The 20,561-nt window shown below is 39.8% G+C and overlaps 3 protein-coding genes and 1 non-coding gene across 4 annotated transcripts; 1 reads left to right on the forward strand and 3 right to left on the reverse strand.

Annotated features, from left to right (window-relative positions):
- Window positions 1–299: 299 nt before the first annotated feature.
- On the reverse strand, window positions 300–10,101 carry LOC122769646 (nucleolysin TIA-1-like). The gene is made up of 12 exons (XM_044026351.1): window positions 9,759–10,101; window positions 8,927–9,023; window positions 8,222–8,320; window positions 7,245–7,299; window positions 6,705–6,792; window positions 6,049–6,124; window positions 5,745–5,853; window positions 5,552–5,647; window positions 4,755–4,839; window positions 3,994–4,132; window positions 3,124–3,284; window positions 300–1,681 (listed from the first exon to the last, which is right to left on the reverse strand). Exons 1-12 carry the CDS (start codon window positions 9,785–9,787, stop codon window positions 1,543–1,545), a joined length of 1,173 nt encoding a protein of 390 aa, XP_043882286.1. The 5' UTR covers window positions 9,788–10,101; the 3' UTR covers window positions 300–1,542.
- A 276-nt stretch (window positions 10,102–10,377) lies between these two features.
- Window positions 10,378–10,448, reverse strand: trnag-ccc. The gene has a single exon. It is a non-coding gene; the product is annotated as a tRNA-Gly (tRNA).
- Window positions 10,449–11,377: 929 nt separating this feature from the next.
- rchy1 (ring finger and CHY zinc finger domain containing 1) lies at window positions 11,378–16,173 on the forward strand. The gene is made up of 9 exons (XM_044025430.1): window positions 11,378–11,462; window positions 13,004–13,123; window positions 13,274–13,389; window positions 13,590–13,668; window positions 13,754–13,798; window positions 13,897–13,955; window positions 14,095–14,124; window positions 14,861–14,981; window positions 15,655–16,173. The coding sequence occupies exons 1-9, from the start codon at window positions 11,412–11,414 to the stop codon at window positions 15,850–15,852; spliced, it is 819 nt and encodes a 272-aa protein (XP_043881365.1). The 5' UTR covers window positions 11,378–11,411; the 3' UTR covers window positions 15,853–16,173.
- A 2,379-nt stretch (window positions 16,174–18,552) lies between these two features.
- On the reverse strand, window positions 18,553–19,721 carry LOC122769134. The gene is made up of 3 exons (XM_044025434.1): window positions 19,564–19,721; window positions 19,411–19,482; window positions 18,553–19,321 (listed from the first exon to the last, which is right to left on the reverse strand). Exons 2-3 carry the CDS (start codon window positions 19,471–19,473, stop codon window positions 18,599–18,601), a joined length of 786 nt encoding a protein of 261 aa, XP_043881369.1. The 5' UTR covers window positions 19,474–19,482; window positions 19,564–19,721; the 3' UTR covers window positions 18,553–18,598.
- Between the last annotated feature and the right edge of the window lie 840 nt (window positions 19,722–20,561).

Here is a 20,561-nt window from a genome sequence, read left to right on the forward strand (position 1 = left end):
CCCTCATTCAGACGTCAGCAGCTCATCTTGATCATCGTCTGATAAAAACCCATTATTCCGCATTAAAATTACAAACCTGCAAATGACAAAGATTAATCAGGCTGTAGCCTGAGCATAATGAGTGTGTAATCGTGACAGCTCATGATTTCCAGGCAAGATTAATATTTAACTAGACACCGGAACTGAGCAAAGCATCAAACTCCAGCATCACACGAAGACATTACTGAATTAAAACTCTAATTAATGTTTCCTATAACTCCAGGGCGTCCAAGAGGAGAAGAAACCCACCACACAGTGCATTTTTTTTTTATGTGCATTAGCATTTTAATTGGACAAAGCAAGAAAACATTGATTACAGTAGCAGAGTCATCAGTTCTCGGGGCTAACACCTTTCTAAACAAAAGGGTCTGAAAATGTCTGTAGGCACTGCCTAATTAAAAAGAGGATCTTGTCAGCTAAAAGAAACCAGCTCTATAAGGCAACGGTTACAATGGCCTCTCCATTTCTCTGGCAAAAAAGAGCAAGTGTAAAGGTTGAATCCACTTAAGATTTTGATATAAAACACCGGTGTTTCAGTAGATATTTAAAAAAACATCACAAGTGTCAAACATGTTCACCCTTTAACATTTGAACTGTGTTACATTTTAAGTATGCACTGCATGGCAATGCTGTCTTATCCCTGCATGGAAGAATCGCGTGTGTTGCACTGCGCCAGTGTCACTTCTCACGGTGCCACTCTGCGACGTACAACGTTGGCGTTAACTGTCGAGTTATCAAAACAAAACAAAAAAAGAAAAAGCAAGCACCCACAGTTAACAGTAGCATTTTACTTACACAGTTTCAAATGAATGAACGAACGGATGGTTATTTACAGGCGGCGAAAGGATTTGAGGCTGTCTGAAAGATATGGAGGAGAAACAGAATGCAAAAAGAAAAGCAAACTCTTGGTTGTCAAATTTGTCCGTTTACAAGAGAAGAAAAAAGTGTGCAATATTTATCTGCCCTTACAGAGAAACAGCAGTGGCAACAATCCCTGCACTTGATTTTAATCCAAGAGAAAATGAAAACAAATGAAACGGATTTCCATTCCTCAAACAATAACTAAGGATCATCATAACTTAGCACAATTCTGTTTCTTCTTTAAAAACAAAAACAAGACAAACCTCTCGGTGTCTGAGATGTGAACATGGCAGCAATTTGTAAAAGCCAGGAAAAAAAAAAAAAAATCCAAACGTTTCTCCTTTACAGTTTTATACTCATTTACAGTTAACTTAAAAATGGTAAGAGCCCTGGTTCTTGGCCAGTCTTGCTTCCCACAAAGGGTGTGAATACCTGTGTGGGTCAAATCGCTCCTCCCTGGTTCCTGTTACCTCAACCCCCCCAATGAAATCCAATTTACATCTCCTTAGACGTCATTAGGTTCCACATCCCAGTTAAAGTCTTAGTCCTGCCACAAATGGAGGCGGTGTTACACAGCCCAGCAGGGCACCGTACAGCCAATAAGAGGCTGATGGTTGACAAATCTCACACCCTGCCCACTTATCAGTGTGTGGGGTATCCCGTGGCTCCCATACCAGGCTGGTTGGCTAGCATACTCCCATTCAATCCCTGTGTAGGCTCCATAACCCCACCGTTACTGATGGCGCTCATGCCAGTCCACCCAGCACTGGCCGGTAAGTGACTGCAAAAAAGACGAGGTACAGAGAGAGAGAGAGAGAGACAGAAAGACAAAATGCCAGCAGGTTAGAAGAGACAAGGCGAAAGGGAGCCAAAGGGGCGGCTTATTTTAGAGCTACTAGAATCTGGACAGGCTAGAGTGAATGAAAACAAGGTGGAGTTATCAGAGGATGTGAGGATGAGGCAGGCGGGGCAAAAAAAAAAAAAAAAAATCAAAAAAAAAACAGAAAGTGGAGGCCATTTGGAGGACAAAGGTAAGTTTTGTTTGATTAAACATGGGAGGACAAGCAGACAAAACATACAGGCTAAGCACAGCAAGCTAAATATTCCTCTCTTCCCCCTCCCAACTGCTAACAAACACATCACAGCTGCAATCAGCCAAGTTTAAGTGTTTACAGCCATGTTGATGTTGTTCACCTTCGTTTAAACGACTATGTCAATTCTCGCCTAATCCGCATGTTGGATTTTGTCTTCCATTACCCATGCAATAAAAGTCAATTCTTAATTCAGTGTGGAAAACAGCTTATAAAAGGATATGGTTTATCTTCAAAGTCAAGAGAGGCCGGCCCTCTGTCTCAGGAAACTTGTCTCAACATCTGTGTTACAGCTACCTCACACCTTTGTACAGGCTCCTCATACACCTGATCATCAAGAATCTTAGACTGTCAACGTCATATGGCCTCTCCTTTATTGGTCTTTGGTGTACAAAGCATCACTGCACATAGGCTGTCTAAATAAAAACAAAATGTGACGACTTAAACCTACAAATTATATTAAACATGACCCACTGACAGACATATACAGATCAAATTATCAGGTATATGTAAAAAGAAATCAATGAAATCAAAAAGAAAAAATATGGTAAAAAGCTACAACATGGATTTAGACAAACAAAACAAATGAACAGCCTTAAAGGTCAATTCTTACACACAGTGGGCAATCTTACAAAAAGGAACACTTGCATTCTTCATCAATAAACAATATCGGGGTGTGGACAAGAAATTAAACTTTGTTCTGAGCTTTTAGCACTTATTTGTCAGTTATTTTTAAGTTTCTTGAAATGAATTTAAAAAAAAAGAGCCTTTTGCTAGTTGAAGACAATCTTACAATCATTTATGGGAAAGCTGACAGTTTTTCTGCACTAAAATTCAAGTCACGAACACATTTTGGAACAAAACCCTTCAGTTACTGCGACAACGGTCGCACTGACAAACTGAAAAATGCTTAACATGATCGGCGCTCAGACTGTTTTGTGAGTGTGTTTGATCGTTTCTCAATCTTCTTAAAATGAGGGGGTGAGGGGAGGAGGGGGAAAGGGGGGAGGGGGCAGCAGATAATGGCTCCCTCCTGTGGCCAGAGCTGGCTCTCGCTGCCTCGGTCTTGTAGGGGAAGTCTGGTGCTGGTTGAGTTGGAGGAGGCGGTGAAGGGAAGCACCATGCTACTTACTTGAAGCCCTGCTGGTTCCAGGCCTGGCTGTGGCTGTAGACGCCGTAGGCGGGGACCTGCCACCCGTTCGGGACATACTGGCTAATCTGGGGCCCGTTGCCGTACCACTGGCCCCACTGGCCATAGGGCTGGGCGGCGGCAGCGAAGCTCATCTTGCTCTGCTGTGGAGTACAGCACAACAAAGTGTGACATCAGCATGGTTCATGGAAGCACAGGCCTGCTACATGCATGAGCTCAGAATCTGAGACCCTCCCATCTTTCAGCTTCTTAAATGTGAATAATTTCTGGTTTCTTTGCTCCAGATAAGAAATCCTTAAAACTCAATCACTTTGGTTTGTGGACAAAACAAGGCGTTGCAAGTAAAAAATGTGACTGACCATGCCGTCAAGCTCACTAAGATTTAAAGTTTATAATATTCTCTGAAAACCATGTACTCTGCCTGCAAAGCATTTGTTTCAAGCCCAGATGTTAGGTAAAGCTATTCCAGTGTATTTAAGGGTCGTTTCAAGAGTCGGGACCCACAAGTGGATCAAGAGAGATTCTTACGGAGGTATCACATACATTTTCCAGCCTTTTACTAATATTACATTAGACATATTGACCAACATATGCACAAATGTCTCCGTCTATGTCATTACATTTAAAATAATGTCAGGGGTTACAGAAATGGCAATACAAGGAGTCAAGAACGTTGTATTATGCACTGGGTCACAATAACTTGACCATTTACATTTATTGCAATAATAATCCAACATTAGTCAGAACAATCATGACTAATGCCTGCACTAACTGACAGATGTCACTGGATGCTTACCCTGCGAGTACATGCGGCTTATTTACACTGCATGTAGAGTATTATGGTGTCCTTACCTGAGGCATTGGCATCTGCTGCATGGGGTTCATCATGTCCGGGGTCTCTTTACCCCAGTAGCATTTAACTATGTGTCCCTCTATTGAAGTGCCATTCACTGACACAATAGCATGGGCTGCTGACTCGTGGGAGTTAAACCTGAACAAAAACAGACGAGAGTGAGTAGAAGAACCTTTTCCAATGAAGACCACACCAACTTCTGGAGAAATGTACACAAAAACACCATTGCCGCTGTTAACAATCCAAGAACACCTGGCATGAAATGAGTTTAGGACCAGTGGGAATGTGTTAAATCAGCATTCACATACAGGTCTCATGACTGCAATGCAAATAGTGAGGAAAACAGAACATGCAAATTGAAGTGAACATGCAAATTAGACATATTTGTGCATTCATCTTCTGGCTATTAATATAGCTGCTAGCCACAAATGTTTTAGTGATCTTTGCTGCTGAGTTTGAACACAAAATATCTGCAAGTTCCACTGTGTTTCCGTTTAATTTAATTTTATTTCATTTTATTTTATTTTAGTGGCTAATTGTTTTTGCACTGCAAGTATCTACCCGACATTTTAAAGTTACTAATGGAGCAGAGATGAAGTGTTAAAGCGCATGAACAATTACATTATCATTATTATAATAATAAAAAAAAACATGTGAATTTAACCACTGCTGTTGTGAAGCACCAGGTTAACAATACCATGGACTTGATCAAGAACCAGTGCATCACACATTGACGTGAAGATAACTAAGAACCGCATACCTCACAAATGAATAGCCTTTATCCGGGAAAACTCTGATTTCCATGATTTGTCCAAAGGCAGAGAAAGTCTGTCTCATCAGTTGTTCTGAAAGCAAAACATGCAGAGAACATCACATATCAATCTCCATGAGCTGGTGTCATGAATAAAACCTGTAGGAATTAATGTATCAATAAAATGGGGAATAAATTCAACATTATGCACTTAGAAGCGTATTAATTGCTTGTCAACAATCACAGAGGCCTATGGTAAAGTAAAATAAGGTGTAGCTCCAACAGAAAATGTTCTTGGTATTTTGCCTTTAGCCTAACCTTTATGAAGGGTCTTCAACAGTGGTAGAATATCAGTATCATCATCAATTGCCCATATTTGAGAATTTAAGAATTTACAATGTCCGTTTCATTTTGTCTGTGTGTTATTTCTCTGGATCTCACATGTGGTGTAGTTATGACTTCTAACAGCAGAGGGCGCACACTAACTAAATACGTAATTTCATTAACAGGAGAAGAAGTCAGCCTGACAGTGAAGCCAGTTGAAGCTATTTCTGAGCTGACCCCTTTGACAGGACATGGCACTGCAACTCTGGTGGAGGGCAGTGCAGTCACAGCTCCTGCTTACGGATCACTACTTTTCAAATGAATTCAGTCAGGTGAATATCTGTGTCACCAGAGAGTTTCTCTGCAGCCTGAAATCATGTACCACTGATGTACATCAGTGTTTTGTAAACAATTAAAAATGACAGTATTTGCAACCCTAGATGGCAGCAATAGCAATAAATGATGACAATAATGTTTCTTACCTGTCAGGCCTGAGCTGACTCCGCCACAATATACAGTACAGTTGCTGGGACTGGACTGATTGACTACTTCATCAAAGGAAAGGTGCTTGGAGTTACCTGAGGAAAAAAAACAAAATAAAACAATGCTGTTACCGTGTGATCCAATAATTCAATGTCCTCAGCATGTGATACCTGCACATTAACGACCACTCACTTTCATATGTGGCCTTTGGGGCGGGGGGCTTTCTTGTGGCCCAGTTAGTTCGAATCTGTCTTCCCCCTAACCACTGACCCCCCATCTGCTGAATAGCATTCTCTGCATCCTGGAATGAAAGAAAAGCCATGCAGTTATTGCACTGAGCTGAAGTGTAGTTAAAAAAAAAAACACAACGTAAGATAGAAGAAATGTGAAAACTAAGAAACAGAAAGCATATGTTCCATGAAGCATGATTTATAGAAATATGAATACTTTGAACGCCACAGTTCACAGCAGTGCTGACACAATGATGTCTACTTACCCATTTGTTGAAGAAAGACACAAAGCCATAGCCTTTAGATTTCCCCGTAGCCATATCTTTCACAACACGAGCATCTCTGCGGACAAGCACAGAAAATGTACAAAACGTGAGGCTGCCACTTTAATATCAAATTGATCTACCAGTTATTGATTTCTGTTCATTTGTGTCATAAAATTAAAAAAAACTATAAACACTCAGGTTGATATTAAGACAAAGGAAGAAGGGAGTGAATTGTTGTGAGTAAAAAACTATAACTTAACCCATGTTATTTTATGTTGACCAATTTTAACAAAAAAAAAAACAATCAATATCTAAGCATTTTCTGTTGTCTATACCTAACTTATTTATCTTTGAATGGCTACAATTAACCATTTTCACTATTGATTAATGTGAAGATTCTCTGTGAAGTTTTTGGCTGGTTTGGAAATTTAGAAAAGACCTGAGAATCATTTTCCAAACATGTATCCGGGTCTTTAAAAAAAATGTTCAAACAACTGTCGAAATCCTGAAGAAATTTACATTACAATTAGAAAAAAGAGAAACAACAAATCCACACATCTGGGACGATTAAACCTGAGACCATCTGGTATTTTGAATGAGACATTTCTTTGAAAGATGCAGCTCTGAATGTCAGTAAATACTGGCTTTATACTTACGATATCCTGCCAAAGGGGCCGAAGGCAGTTTTGACATCTTCTGTTGTTATTTCTGGGCTGAGGTCTCCAACAAAGACATGAAAGTGATCTGCAGGAGGAAAAACTGTTTAGGCCTGGACCATGGTACAGTACGCGTTACAATTCTCTACAGGCTAAATACTTTTTTCTGTGACTGATTTTCAGCCTGAATTTGCTAATTTTGTTAGCACGGGAACAAAACTCTTTGTGCAGCTTTGTCCATTTTATTTATAAATCACAATTTCCTGGAGTATGCACAAGCATTAGGGCTGCAACCAACGATTACTTTCCATAAATCAATAATTCTGTTGATTATTTTCTCGATTAGTCGAGTAATCGTTTCAGCCCTACATTGCATCTAATTATTGGGTTAATCAAGCTAAAACTGTTTCGTCAGGGTTTATAATTGTATTTACGTCAGAATGTTCAATTTGTGTCATAACAGTTTCTGATCAAATTTATTGGCGCACCTTATAAATGACAACCGAGTGCTTAACTCCAGGGACAAGTGCTTGTACTTACTACTGGTGTCTTTTTTCTGGCTGGTTGGTGTTGTGGCCCAGTTTACTTTGACCTCCTGTGGAGAAGGGCAGAGAGAAGACAGGCCAGGTGGGGTATGTTTACATCATTCACAGTCAAGTATGGTTCATTCCAGGGTTGTATATACAAGGACTGATTAAACTACCCATTTCTTGTGATATAGTACTTTTTCCTCTCTTTTTCTATATGTGAAAACCTAATCCAGTACCTTGTGATTCACAAAATGTCATACCTGGATGCACAAATGTCTCGCCCATAATATATATATATATATATATATATATATATATATATATATATATATATATATATATATATATATATATATATATATATATATATTTTTTTTTTTTTTCTTAAAAGTACATCTAAAAACACAGTGGTTTTTAACTTCAACATTAGTCATTTGATTTTCCAGTTTATGGTCTAGCAATGAGTACAGAGGCTCAGCTCATTATTACACCATTCAGTACCACTTACATATTCTTTCACAAAGAAAGCCCTGTGGTATTTTAAATGTTGGGAGATTAAGTTTGTAATGGCTTTAGCTGATGCTCTGGCTTATTTTAAATGATCCCAATCATTTTTACTATCAGTACAGTACTACAGTACTAGCTTGCTCAGTGGACATCTAAACTATAATTCCATCAATATTTCTTGAATGGCGACTTGCATTACAACATTCAAGCCACACATGTATAACAAATACTGTTGTTTCATATAATTCAGCATCATTAGGTTTAAAATGATGGAATAAATGTTTCAGATGAGATTATTTCATAGAAGTTTCCAAGATCTAATTTGGACCCTGGCTCCAGCAGCTTCCTCTTGTCAGTTGGGAAACTTTGTAACAGAATATTGCCAGCATTTCTCTTTTTTCTTTCAAACAGAAAAGGCACATTAACTCCCATACCCACAGCCCACCCGTCCCCACTCACCCTGTAGATACGATAGCTTACCTTACCCATTATTTTCCTTCCATTTATAGCTGCCAATGAGGCAGCAGCATGCCTGTGATCATAGAACTCCACAAAGCAGTACGGATCATTTCCAGCTGCCTGTTGACAGGAAAACAACACTGATATTAAGTGCACAGCAGAGATGATGATTTAATCACTGGCAACAGGGGTCACCTACTGTATTTTGGTGTGTCAGGCCTGATATAATGGACTGAGAGAAGACAAAATCAATACAAAAAGGCATGTATGCAGACCAAGGTACCTCAATCTACTGCACGGTTCACAATTTCTTATTGTTAAACACTATGCACTCACCAGCCACTTTATTCGGTACAGCTGTTGGAATGCTTGTTCACACAAATTACATGATCTTAAAAATCACATGGCAGCATACAATAGTAGACATGCCTATATGCAAGTTTAGAAAATGTCCAGAGAACTGCTGCTCTCTGGGTAGAAATAAGTGATTTGTTGATGCCAGCTCCCAGGAGAATGATCAGACTAAATGATGCATGACTGAAAGGCAACAGTAACTCAAGCACTTGTTTAAGGAGATAATCTCTTAATGCACATGCAACATTTTGAAGCAGATGCGTTATGGCAGCAGAAGACCACACCGGGTACCATCCTGCCACTTCAGTCCATTGAGTACCAAAATGAAGTGGCCAGTAAATTAAAATACCAAACAAGGGAGATAATACTCACATCTACTATCATTTTACAGCTCTTGCAGGGTCCAATCTGTGTGAAGACCTGTAGGATGAGGGGCTCAGTCACCTCCCTGGACAGATTCCCCACATACCTGCAAACAAGTAGCGATGAGGAGAAACAGGAAGTAGCATGCAAACAAAGGCTAGTCAACAGGGCTAGCTACGACACACAATAACTCCTTGTTTTAACATTTGTATTTACAATATTAACGGACTACATGCTACTAGGAACATTCTCAATGTTTCATAGACATTATGAGAGTGACCACCCCCTTAATGGTGCTTGCTCGTACCGTCTCCACGAGCGTTGACGTGGCTTGTCTATCAGCTAGCTAAAGATAACGCTAGCCGGCTCGAGTGGGCCTCATGGAAAAGCGGGTTGGCAACTAACGGTGTTTAACGAACATGAAACGCTTTGGGAGAGTATACCTTATATTGTATGTTCACTGCTAACAATATATGTCTATTGTTGAGAATTAAGCAACAGGTTCTCGCGAAAATAGGGGAAAGAGGAGGCAACTGCCTAGCTGCGTTGATATCAAGAGCTAATAGTGGCTAACACTAACTAGCTCTTCAGTTTCATTTTCTGAGGAGTCGCGGCTACAGCTGTTAATGCGGCTAACTTCGCGTTCGTGTCGAAAATGATAGTTGTTTTATTACATATGTAAACGCTGCCACTGTTGAAAAAACTATTACGGTGCAAAGTGGCCACGTGAGTTTTAAATGACGAGTTTTAAGTGAAACAACAACGTGGAGACATCTCAGACGCGGAGTGGTTAGACATAGCCTATCCATTCCAGGACATAGACAGGGCCGCAGTTACTCACAAGGTTCTGGGTAGATCGTCCTCCATCATCAAGGTTTAGTGGTCGCGTCCTGAGATGTCTTTAATCCAGTGACATATAAAGTGTCCTTAATTCGTGTGGCCGCGAATGTACAAACCAAATCAAATGTTTGATGACAGATCGATGGCCCTTTCTGCTCGCTCTCTCCCTCTCTCTCTCTCGCACACATACATACACACTCACACAGCGCAGTCAGGCTCAGTCTGATGCAAACAATAGGAAGTTGAAGATGGCGGAGCGGCGGCGTCAGCAGCAGCGTCAACTTGCGCGCTGAAATGAAGCCAAAAACCAGGCGCTCATGCTCCCACGCACAAAAGATGTGCCTGCGCTTCTGTGCGCCAAAAGCGCAATATATAGCGACGTACTGACATCATTGGTAAACTACAACAGTAGTATTTGCATGAGCCTTTTGTCGTCATTGCGTGGCTGAGCAAAGTACACAACACTGTCGTAAAAAACAGCAGCTTTTGGACACAGTACGCAACAGTAATAATCACTATCATGCCATTTATTGAATTACTCCACCAATTTCTCACCGAAATTTTAGAATGATCTTTGAACAAGTGAACGTGATCAACAGTGAGAAATATACTAAAACACGTGCGCCGCCCGGGAATCGAACCCGGGTCGCAAGAATGGGAATCTTGCATGATACCACTACACCAGCGGCGCCGATTCTGATAACGAAACAATTACACTTTATAACCATAAAGAGGTAGTGTGTATTTATTGATCTCAAACATTTTTTATTGCCATTGGATTTTACTGTTACAGTTAAAATCTAAGTGAACATAAGTAACAATAAGTTTACAATAAATGTTTTTGTAAGGTTGCTTACAGGATGCTTCATCGATCACAGACAATAACTCTTGTCAACAGATCACAGATCTGCACATGGCATCAATTAGCTTGTTTGCTATTATTTGAAATATTCCCAAAGTGTCCATTAGGTAAACGGCAGCATAATAATGACTTAAACCCTCAAAAATAACAGTTTTTCAGTACTTTATTAAAATGCTTAAATTCTAATAAGACTGAATAGATGCTATGCTTAAGATCCCCTCATTCCAATAACTGTCTCAGAATTCACACTCACTATATGAAAATGTAAATGGTCAATTCCTATAAATATCTGGGCATTTGATTAGATCCCAAATTCACCTAGACCAGTGGTCTGCAACCGTTTATTAAAAGAGCCATTTTTCTCCCTCTCCACCCAAATAAATGTACTCTGGAGCCACAAAACCTATTTGATCCACAAAATGAAGATAACATATAAGTATAAAGTTTTATATAGATAGATATAAATATATGTTAAAAAAAATTGCATTTATGAAATCTGTGACCCCTGTCATGATCTCAGATTCAAATATAAGTGTTGAGATTAATGTGAGAGGACGATGGCAGTATTATTATGACCTTTTTATGAGACTAAAACTAATAAAACCTAAACTAAAACTAAGCATTTGCAGAATTACCAACAGCTAACTTGCTAACTGTTTCATATTCGTCCTAATCTCTGGCTGTGGTTGTTGCAGGAACGTGTTTTAAACGTGCGGGGGCAGTGTTGTTAAATATATACGGTAGAAGAAGAAAGACAAGCAGCCCAGACGAAGAAAACAGGAGGAGGGAAACATGGCGTCCGTTGCCGGTTGTGAGCACTATGTTCGCAGCTGCTTATTGAAAGTGAGTTTTCAGCTTTTACGTTTGTCTTACACGCAGACAATGAGTGAGGAATGTGTCTAACTGTATCTCAGCTGTGACTGTTGTGGCAGCTACCGGGCTGATGTTGAACATTTAACAAATGTGTTGTGACACATTCGTTAATGCATTAGCTGTGTAACATTCAGTATTCCGTGTTTCATTATATTTTTTGACTGTATATCACACACTATTTGTGTCATGTGCTTGCCATTTTGTTGGCTCACTGTCAAACTGAGACCATTTAAAGCTGCTGTTGTGAAGTATTTTCAGTAAAGCTGCAGTGTGTAATGCCACGGTCATACTTCACATCTTCTGTACCAGAAAAGTCTCCAGTTTCATTACTTTATTGACAATTTTTTTCTATTAACAGGGTGCTGGTTTGTTTACAAACGTACCCCCATAATTAATTAATAATAGCACCTTTACGGGATAAATTAAACTCAAAATTGTTTTATGTTTACCACTGCTAGCTACCTGAAAACAACATGTGACAGAAACCAGGTTTAGTTTGCTAGTTTCGAGTAACTAACTAACTTGGTTACCATATGCCATTTTTTCACTACATTGTCCCGGCTTGCCTCGCCTCACCTCGGCACGGCACATGTCACATGTTGTTTTTTCTTTTCCATTAGCTAGTACTTGGTACCTCAGTAGAGTAGGATAGAATAAACACCTCCTGAACAGGAAATCACTGACAACAGCTTTTAACTCACATGCTACATCGGTTCTATGTTGACCAAAACAAGAGTGTACCATCAACTGGTAGGAAAGGTGTGGACATGGTCACAAAATGTGAAGGTACCATAGCTGACCCCTGTGGACATTTGACCCCCCAACTGCCAGTGCCTCTATTATACATGTTGTGTGTGTAGGTGATCTTGCGCCCCATCCCTTGAGGTGTTATTCCTGTCAAACTGCTGAATATCCAGGTTTTTTTGTGGCAGTAGAAGCGTTTTCAGTCTTGCTTTACTAGCGTTTTTTTGCTGTTGCACGTCTGCATCTGTCAGTTGTGATGTAAAACAAATCACTTCCTGTGCGCTGCCATGCCATGGGACACACACTTCAATAACGCCACTATACTGAGAAACACAGAGACAATCGCAGGAAGCTCTTTGTTACTGACATTTATTTATATTTAAAAGTAACTTAATATTATTTAGTCTGGACCAAAACAAATGATCTAAAAGGATATTAAATATGGCAAACAAAAAATGGTTTCTTGTTTTGTTTTGTTGAGATTCAAACAGAACACAGGGCTTCTCTTCTGATGCCAAAATGGTAGTTTTGAACAATGTTGATGTTTTTTAATAATTTATGTGTACTTATGAATTGTACTTAATTTATTGTTACATATTCACTATCTTTTAGTTAGGACTGCACAAGTATTGTGATGACGATATGAACTGTGATAATTAGTTACCGGTAAACATAAACTCCCAACAACATCCCTTACTACCTGGATTGTTGAAATACATAAATAAAAATGTCAAAATATGTAACAGTAACATGTCTTTGCTCTGCAGGCACCTTGTTGTGGCAAACTCTACGTGTGTCGGTTGTGCCATGATGCAGAAGAAAACCACCAGATGGATCGATTCAAAGTCAGAGAGGTGCAGTGCTCGGAGTGTCTGACAGTTCAGCAGGTAACGGAGGAGAAACATTTTTACACTCCTTAATGTTAATGATTCTAAAATTTACCCTTTCTGTTTATGTTTGAGTTGTGTATATTACACACAACTCAAACATAAAAAGAGTGAGAAATGTCACAAATGTGAGTTGTCACTCGCTTACAGGCACAACAGAGCTGTCAGCAGTGTCAAGTGCAGTTTGGGGAATATTACTGTAACATTTGCCACTTGTTCGACAAAGATAAGAAGCAGTATCACTGTCAACCCTGTGGAATATGCAGGTGAGCAACATCAGTATATAGATAATGCATGTAAATTAGCTTGTTACAAATGTTTTAAGTACACTACACCAAAACCTCTTTCACACTAAAATCAGGGTGTAAAATTGGCAATTGACTCCATTTCTTTTGTCAGTGGTTGATTTGCACCGTGGTGTTTTATTCACCTCTGCATCAGAGGCATTGTGTTTTTGCTCTTACAGGATTGGGCCCAGGGAGAAGTATTTCCACTGTGACAAGTGCAATCTGTGTTTAGCCAAGGATCTACAGGGAAACCACAAGGTGATTATAATAACATTAACCATTTCTGACAAACAAACTATGTCTTTGTATGTCTTGTGTTTCTAATCCTGTTTCTTGTTTCCAGTGTGTAGAAAACGTGTCGAGGCAGAACTGCCCTGTGTGTATGGAGGTAATAAAAGTTCAAACAAATACATTAGAGGGTGGTGAAGAGAGGGATGCTGAGGTTTTATTGATTTACTTTGATATGCTCGTCTTTTCTTGGTGCAGGATATTCACACTTCCAGAATTGGTGCTCATGTTCTTCCATGCGGCCATCTTCTACACAAGTACGACTCAGTCTCAGATGTTAAGACTGGATTTGAAAAGCAGTTGCACAAATGAACGTATCTATATATTCTTTAAACTCAGTAATAGTATTTCAATATTCATTTTATGACATGATTTATGTTTGTTCATTCTCTGCAGGACCTGCTTTGATGATATGGTCAGAACAGGGTATGTCTCATAAGCCATTTTGTCCTTGTAACTATTTGTTTTATATATTTCATGCATATGTTGACAAGTAAGTCAGGTAAGTTTTTGTCTCTGCACACACACACTTGCACCAGCTTTAAAGATGCTGTCAGTGAAATATTTCTTTTAAAGTCAGTAAGTATTAGTGAGTAAATAAGTCTTAAATAGCTCTATATTCTGACGGCATTCTCTGGTCTCGAGTGTTTGGTCAGTGGATTATTCTATTCTAAACTCTGGATTATGCAGACTTTTGTGTCCAAACATGATCAATCTCCAGACTTCAGTCTTATCAAAAAGAAACTTTGCTACAATCCCACAACAGTCAAATCAGGAGCCAGCCACTATTAGTGAATAAATGCCCTCTCACCTAACATGCTCATGAAATGAACAGTAGTTCCACATCTCAGTTAAACAGCTAACCTAATTGTTATCCTAACCCTTTTGAAGTTATGTAGACTGACAAACATGTCCTTACAAAGATGGTATTTAACCACACACACACACACACAGAGTCTGTGTTGTCTTGTATCGGCACTGTCTGATCAAGTAAGATCATGGAATAGATGATAAACCTGATTACAAACTGCTTGAATGTATATTTGCTGTAACCAGGTTACTGCAGTTCATGTAGATTCCCTACATATATTATTAAGCAACCTGGATACAAAATACTGAGAGCTTCCACTACGTCCGCATCATTTTTTCATGTTTGTTTCAGAGCGTACCGCTGCCCTCTGTGTATGCACTCTGCCTGGAACATGGAGGACAACTGGGAACAGATAGATGTAGAGATTGCCCAGTCACCGATGCCCACTGAGTACCAGGGTGCAACTGTCAAAGTAAGATGCTCAATAAATATGCTCAAATGCACAAAGGTACACTGTTTTGTGTTGAATTAATTACAGTCTGTACCTGCAATACATTTACATTTAAGTATTTAGCAGACGCTTTTATCCTAAGCGACTTTCAAAAGAGGAATAAGCTACATCTTGGAAAGAACTCCACGAGATAGAAACAGTGGACTGACGGAGGTTGAGAGTGCTGAGGTGGTCCAAAGTGCAGAAGGAGATTGTAAGTAAGTGCTAGGACAGAAGATGCTCTTGGAAGAGCTTCAGGGATGCCCCCCTGTTCTGGTAGCGCTCATTCCACCAGCGTGGAACGACGCATGAAAAGAGTCTGGATTGTCTTGTGCACCACCAGACGACAATCCTTTGATGAACGGAGCAGTCGAGGAGTAACAAGAGCCTTTAGGAGAGCATTTAATAGAGAGCAGCAGTAACAGCCCACTTTTAGAATACAGGTTCTGGATGGTCTTCAGTTGGCATTTCCGAGCATTCTTGTTAAAGAGAATTGTGAAGTCTTAAACCAGGCTGAGCAGCTACTACATGAATCATGAGCGTGAAACATTTGCAGCAAACGACTAAACATTGAACCAAATGTTTTAGTTCTAAGCATGGACAAACCAAGTATTTAACATTTTGTAATCTGTTCCCTTGTCTCTCCTCACCAAAGATTGTATGTAACGATTGCCAAGCCCACTGCACCGCGCCTTTCCATGTGCTGGGCATGAAGTGCAGCGGCTGTGGCTCTTACAACACGGCACAGGAGGGAGGACTCCTCCAGCAGCCGCAACGACAGCCAGCAGAGCAGGACGTGGTGGAAGAAGCAGAAACAGACACAGAGCCTGAGCAGCAAGATCAACCTGAGTAACACACGTCACATTATTTTTTTAGAGCCCAAATGAATCCCCTCTGTCTTGTCCACTTAATTGTGGTAACTTGGGTTGATTATAACAGTACACAGATCCATCCTCCTTTTGATGGTTTATTACAAACATCTTTTGTCTGGATTTTCTTATCCTCTGCAGCCCAGTAAACATATCCCAGCATGCACTGGGCAAGGAAAACAATATCTGTCCCATTCAGACATCTGTCCTGAGTGATCTCACGTGTACCTGTCTGAACACTCCCAATCCATTCTGAATGTGTCCTCAGATGTGTGATCTAGAGCTGAAACGATGAATCGATTACTAAATTAATCGACAAATATTTTGATAATCGATTAATCGGTTTGAAGCTTTTTTCATGATTAAAACAAGATTTCCAATTGTTTAAGCTTCTTAAATGTGAATATTTTCTTCATTTCTTTGCTCTAGGAAAACAAAGACATCATTAAAAGTTAATATTTTTGGTTTGTGGACAAAACAAGACATTTGAGAACATCATCATTTCCGGGTTTGACGAACACCGATCAACATTTTTTAAGGTTTTGTGATATTTATGTACCAAACGATTAATCGAGAAAATAATCAACAGATTAATCGATTATGAAAATAATCGTTAGCTGCAGCTCTAGTGTGAACACAGTCTGTCCTCTGACTCACTGCAGTATTTCACGCTCATCAGCATTCATACATTGATGTATTCGTAGCCACTGTCACTATTGACTCTGATCCTTACATCCTTACTTCTTGTGCAGAATATATAGAAACAATAGAGTGCAGGTAGTGCTTTCATTCTCTCAACTCCTCCCTAACCTTGGTACCACCAGACTTGAAGAAGATACGTTCTCATCAGTGTGTCAATCTGTGTTTTCACCGTGGTACAGGTCGGTTTGGCACAGTACAGTATAGTCTGGAATTGTAAAGCCCTGAGATCTGAGAACAGTACCTTTTACTTGGTAAATTTACGAGTACTGCTACTTAGTTTTTCTCCACTTCATGCACTGGTTCAACTCGATAGAAAAGTGGCATAATTGAGTATCTGATCTGGTGGTCACAGCATATTCACAGTATAAGACTACGACTACGTAAGTCAGTCTTTACACCAAGTTAACTGACAGGCTGGTTGCTGTGTTGTGAGGCGGATTTATGACCCACTTCCTCACCATAATAAATGAATGAAAGGGAACGTGTCGTAGTTCATTCATCTCCTGCTGTTTGTTTGTCAAGACAAACGACACAGAACAAATGTTTGTTTTGTACTTGGATCTCATTCACTGTGACTTTTGATCAGAAACAGATGCTGCACATTTTAACTGAATGACACTAATGAAAAGTCACAGGTTAAAGGGTGTAGGACCAGTCCTCACATAGGTGGATATTTTTCAGTTTTATTTCATATACACACACACTGTTAGATTTCCATATTTGTGTTTTGTAACATCACACTGACATTATCACAAGAGGGGAGTTGTGTAAAAGTGTCACTTTGTCTCTCCTCTGAGTGTACAACAGGGCTTTATAATGATGGTTCTATCGCCACCTGCTGATTCATGATGTTTTTCACAGCGCTTTAAAGTGGATTTTTGTGCTTGTCCTGGGGACAAAAGATGTTTTTGAGAAGTTTGGACTCAAATATTTCTAAAACCTCATTTTTTCAAAATACCTTCCTACGTGTGGACTAGGCTTTAAAACCTTCATGTTACCACACTGAGGTTTGTTGTTTTGCTTCTTTACATCACTTGTTTGTAAAAACAAATGTTCTGTGAGCTATGTTCAGCTGAAACAATGATAATCATTCAGTTATGTATTCAAATCAACTTTTAATTGAGACGTTCTAACAAATAAGTGATTGCAGTTAACCAAGCAGGTGATGGATTTAGAATGAAAAGTTAATATGTGACATAAATACAATCGTGATACATACAGAGCTGTCATTTCTTTCAGGGCAGTTGTGATAATGATCTGTAAAGTGTAAAGTTTAATTACCTTCATTAAAGACAGTCATTCCAACTCTCAATGAGAGGCATAACTTTAAATCACTGCTGTGATAATTTCAGAACTGAGATATTTATAAATAATATATAATAATCAACCTTATTTGTTGACTTTTCAAAATAAAGTTACAAGGTGTCATTGCATAAAATAGGTATACTCAATAAAATCAGGCAATAAAAATACAATGAAAACAAATGATTTAAAAAAACAACAACACAAGTTTGCAATTATAATGTGTGCTACAATTAAGAAAAGAAAAGATTGTGAAATGGCAACAAATCAATAGCAATAGATGTCAGATTTCTTAAGTAGTGACTAAACTTTTTGACAAAATGACTACCAATGTGGGGACACATTGTAGTGCAGTGGCTAGCGTTGTTGCCCCACAGCATGGAGGTCACAGGTTTGGATCCCTGTCTGTGTGTGTGGGTTCTCTCCAGGTACTCCAAAATCAGGTTAATGGGTGACTCTAAATTGACCATAGGTGTGAATGTGAGACTTCTAACACACCACGCTGTGACTCCGCCTTTCACCCTATGTCAGCTGGCATTGACCCCAGCACCTCTGCGATCCTCATGTGGAGGACAAAGTGGTAGAAGATGGATGGAATACTTATGAATCAAATGTAAAGGAGTAAAAGCCAAGTAGTCTGGATATGAGGCTTGATTTAACACAGATAACGTATCACGATATGTTGGCAACAAACATGGGGACGAGGCAGTGAGCTGAACTAAAGGTTTAAATGTCTCCTCTGGGTGGACCTGGCAAAGGGCTGAACTGGAAAGTGAAGCAAACAGGGACCCCGGTCAGGGCAGCACCGATGTGGATTGGCAAGAATGGGGTTGAGGAGACTGGTGGAAGTGTTGGTTTGATGTGTGAAGGGACGGGTGGAGTTGCGCCCTGGGGGAATCCTTGGTATGTCATGGTGGTGGTGGTGGTGATGACTTGTGGCTGAGTTGTACCTATGTTTGTATCGTTCTCCATGACCCCGGGTTGTGAGCCCTCTTTGTCTGGTAGCACATGCACAGCGTCGGTGTGGATTGAGTCCTGTGGCATAGCCTGAAGAATGTCAGTGCCGGGAACGGTTTGTGAAGGATCGACTGGCAGGAGTTGTAGAACATCAGTGGAAGTTTGTGCTTCCTCGGGGCCGGGCAGTGCTGTTGTGTTGAGCATGGCTGCAGGTACAGAGTCTGCAGTGGGAAGAGGGTCTGCAGTCTGTAAGGGCTCTGCAGTCTGTAAGGGCTCTGCAGTCTGTAAGGGCTCTGCCGTCTGTAAGGGGTCTGCAGTCTGTAAGGGCTCTGCTGTCTGTAAGGCACCAGTCTCCACTATAGCAGTAGGAATTTCTGTCTCCGTATGTGCTGTTTGCAGGGGATCCTGGGAAGGCTCAACATCAGCGTCCGTCTCTTCTGATGAATCCGATTCAACGGACTCTGATGAATTCTCCTCTTGATTTAGGTAGACCTGTTTTAATAAGAAGGTGCATGTCAACAAGTCCTTGTACTGTACATTTGTTTTACTGCGGTGTAAGTGTTTTTAACAGCCGTACTCACCGGTTTAGACGTGGCTGCAGTCACCATGACGACAGCACACAGTGTAGTCCAGAGAATTGCCATTGCTGTTCCCTGCACACATGCACCATTCATTTTTTTTGACATCAAATATTCTAACTACTTGATAAAAAGTTAAATAAATGAAAGACTCACCTCAATAGTGTCCTCTTATTTGTGCAGCACACAGCAGAGCTGTTCTAAAATGTACCAACTCTCCCAAAATCAATCCAGTAAGTGCCAATTTCTGCTCTGCCTTGTATTTATATGACAGTTTCTGTGTGGGTTCACTGAACCAGTAACTCATTGTCTGGTTCAGATCGTTAAACGTTATTCAAAAACAAAGCTAAATCACTGAACTCCCCCAGACGCAGTCAAATTAAACAGTGAAGGAAACAAAACGCTTTGATTGTAATAAGAAGTGTCTATTCATAAGCAAACATGTGGTTTTGGAGTAAACAATGGGAAGATTCTCGTGTCATAAGTGTCTCGGTCATGTCTCATCACACAGACAACACAGACAGATGCCCTACTTTTTGCCCTAGTTTTTTTTTTTACATTTTAATTGTTGGTCTTCACTAAACAACATCCTATATTTACCTTTTCAACAGTCAATTGTACAGCGATTCCTTCATCAACGCAGGAATGCAAGTACCAAATCAGTCGGCGGTTGAGGAAGTCGTAATACCATGACAATACGGTCAATAAAGGAATAAATCATTTAATATGGGAAGTTATTGCTGCCACATCCGAAAAAATAGAACTCAACCAGTATCACTTACTAGTTAATAAAATTTATACATTAATAATTAAAAAATAAAAAGTGAGACTGATGTTTAAACGAGAAAAAGCATGGCGAGAAAAGATTAACTTAAAGTGTCATGTTTACAATTTGATTAAGTTGTAAGAAGTAACAACACACCAGGGGTTTATGGCCTGGAGGACTGAGTGGACCAGGTTCTACGGTTTATTTTAAAGAAGAAACAAAAGGAAAATGTCTTGGCAGGTGATGAGTGGCAGGAGGCAGGAACTAAAAACTGAGAAAAAAAAAACCACTAAATCCCCGGAGTTTGATGCCAGGTCACAAAACTGAGGACGGGATTTCATCTCCATGAAAACATGAAATATTTAACACTATGATATACAGGTGGAAA

Source organism: Solea senegalensis, linkage group LG5 (assembly GCF_019176455.1).
Source record: "Solea senegalensis isolate Sse05_10M linkage group LG5, IFAPA_SoseM_1, whole genome shotgun sequence".
Lineage (NCBI taxonomy): Eukaryota > Metazoa > Chordata > Actinopteri > Pleuronectiformes > Soleidae > Solea > Solea senegalensis.

Coding starts and splice junctions, on each gene's coding strand:
- LOC122769646 (XM_044026351.1), bottom strand. CDS start 9,787: ATGATGGAGGACGATCTACCCAGAACCTT. Junction 8,321..8,926: donor GCTGTAAAATGATAGTAGAT/GTGAGTATTATC, acceptor TCCTGTCAACAG/GCAGCTGGAAATGATCCGTA. Junction 1,682..3,123: donor TGGAACCAGCAGGGCTTCAA/GTAAGTAGCATG, acceptor TCTTTTTTGCAG/TCACTTACCGGCCAGTGCTG.
- LOC122769134 (XM_044025434.1), bottom strand. CDS start 19,473: ATGGCAATTCTCTGGACTACACTGTGTGCTGTCGTCATGGTGACTGCA. Junction 19,322..19,410: donor CTGCAGCCACGTCTAAACCG/GTGAGTACGGCT, acceptor TTATTAAAACAG/GTCTACCTAAATCAAGAGGA.
- rchy1 (XM_044025430.1), top strand. CDS start 11,412: ATGGCGTCCGTTGCCGGTTGTGAGCACTATGTTCGCAGCTGCTTATTG. Junction 13,124..13,273: donor AGTGTCTGACAGTTCAGCAG/GTAACGGAGGAG, acceptor ACTCGCTTACAG/GCACAACAGAGCTGTCAGCA. Junction 13,669..13,753: donor ATCTACAGGGAAACCACAAG/GTGATTATAATA, acceptor TCTTGTTTCCAG/TGTGTAGAAAACGTGTCGAG.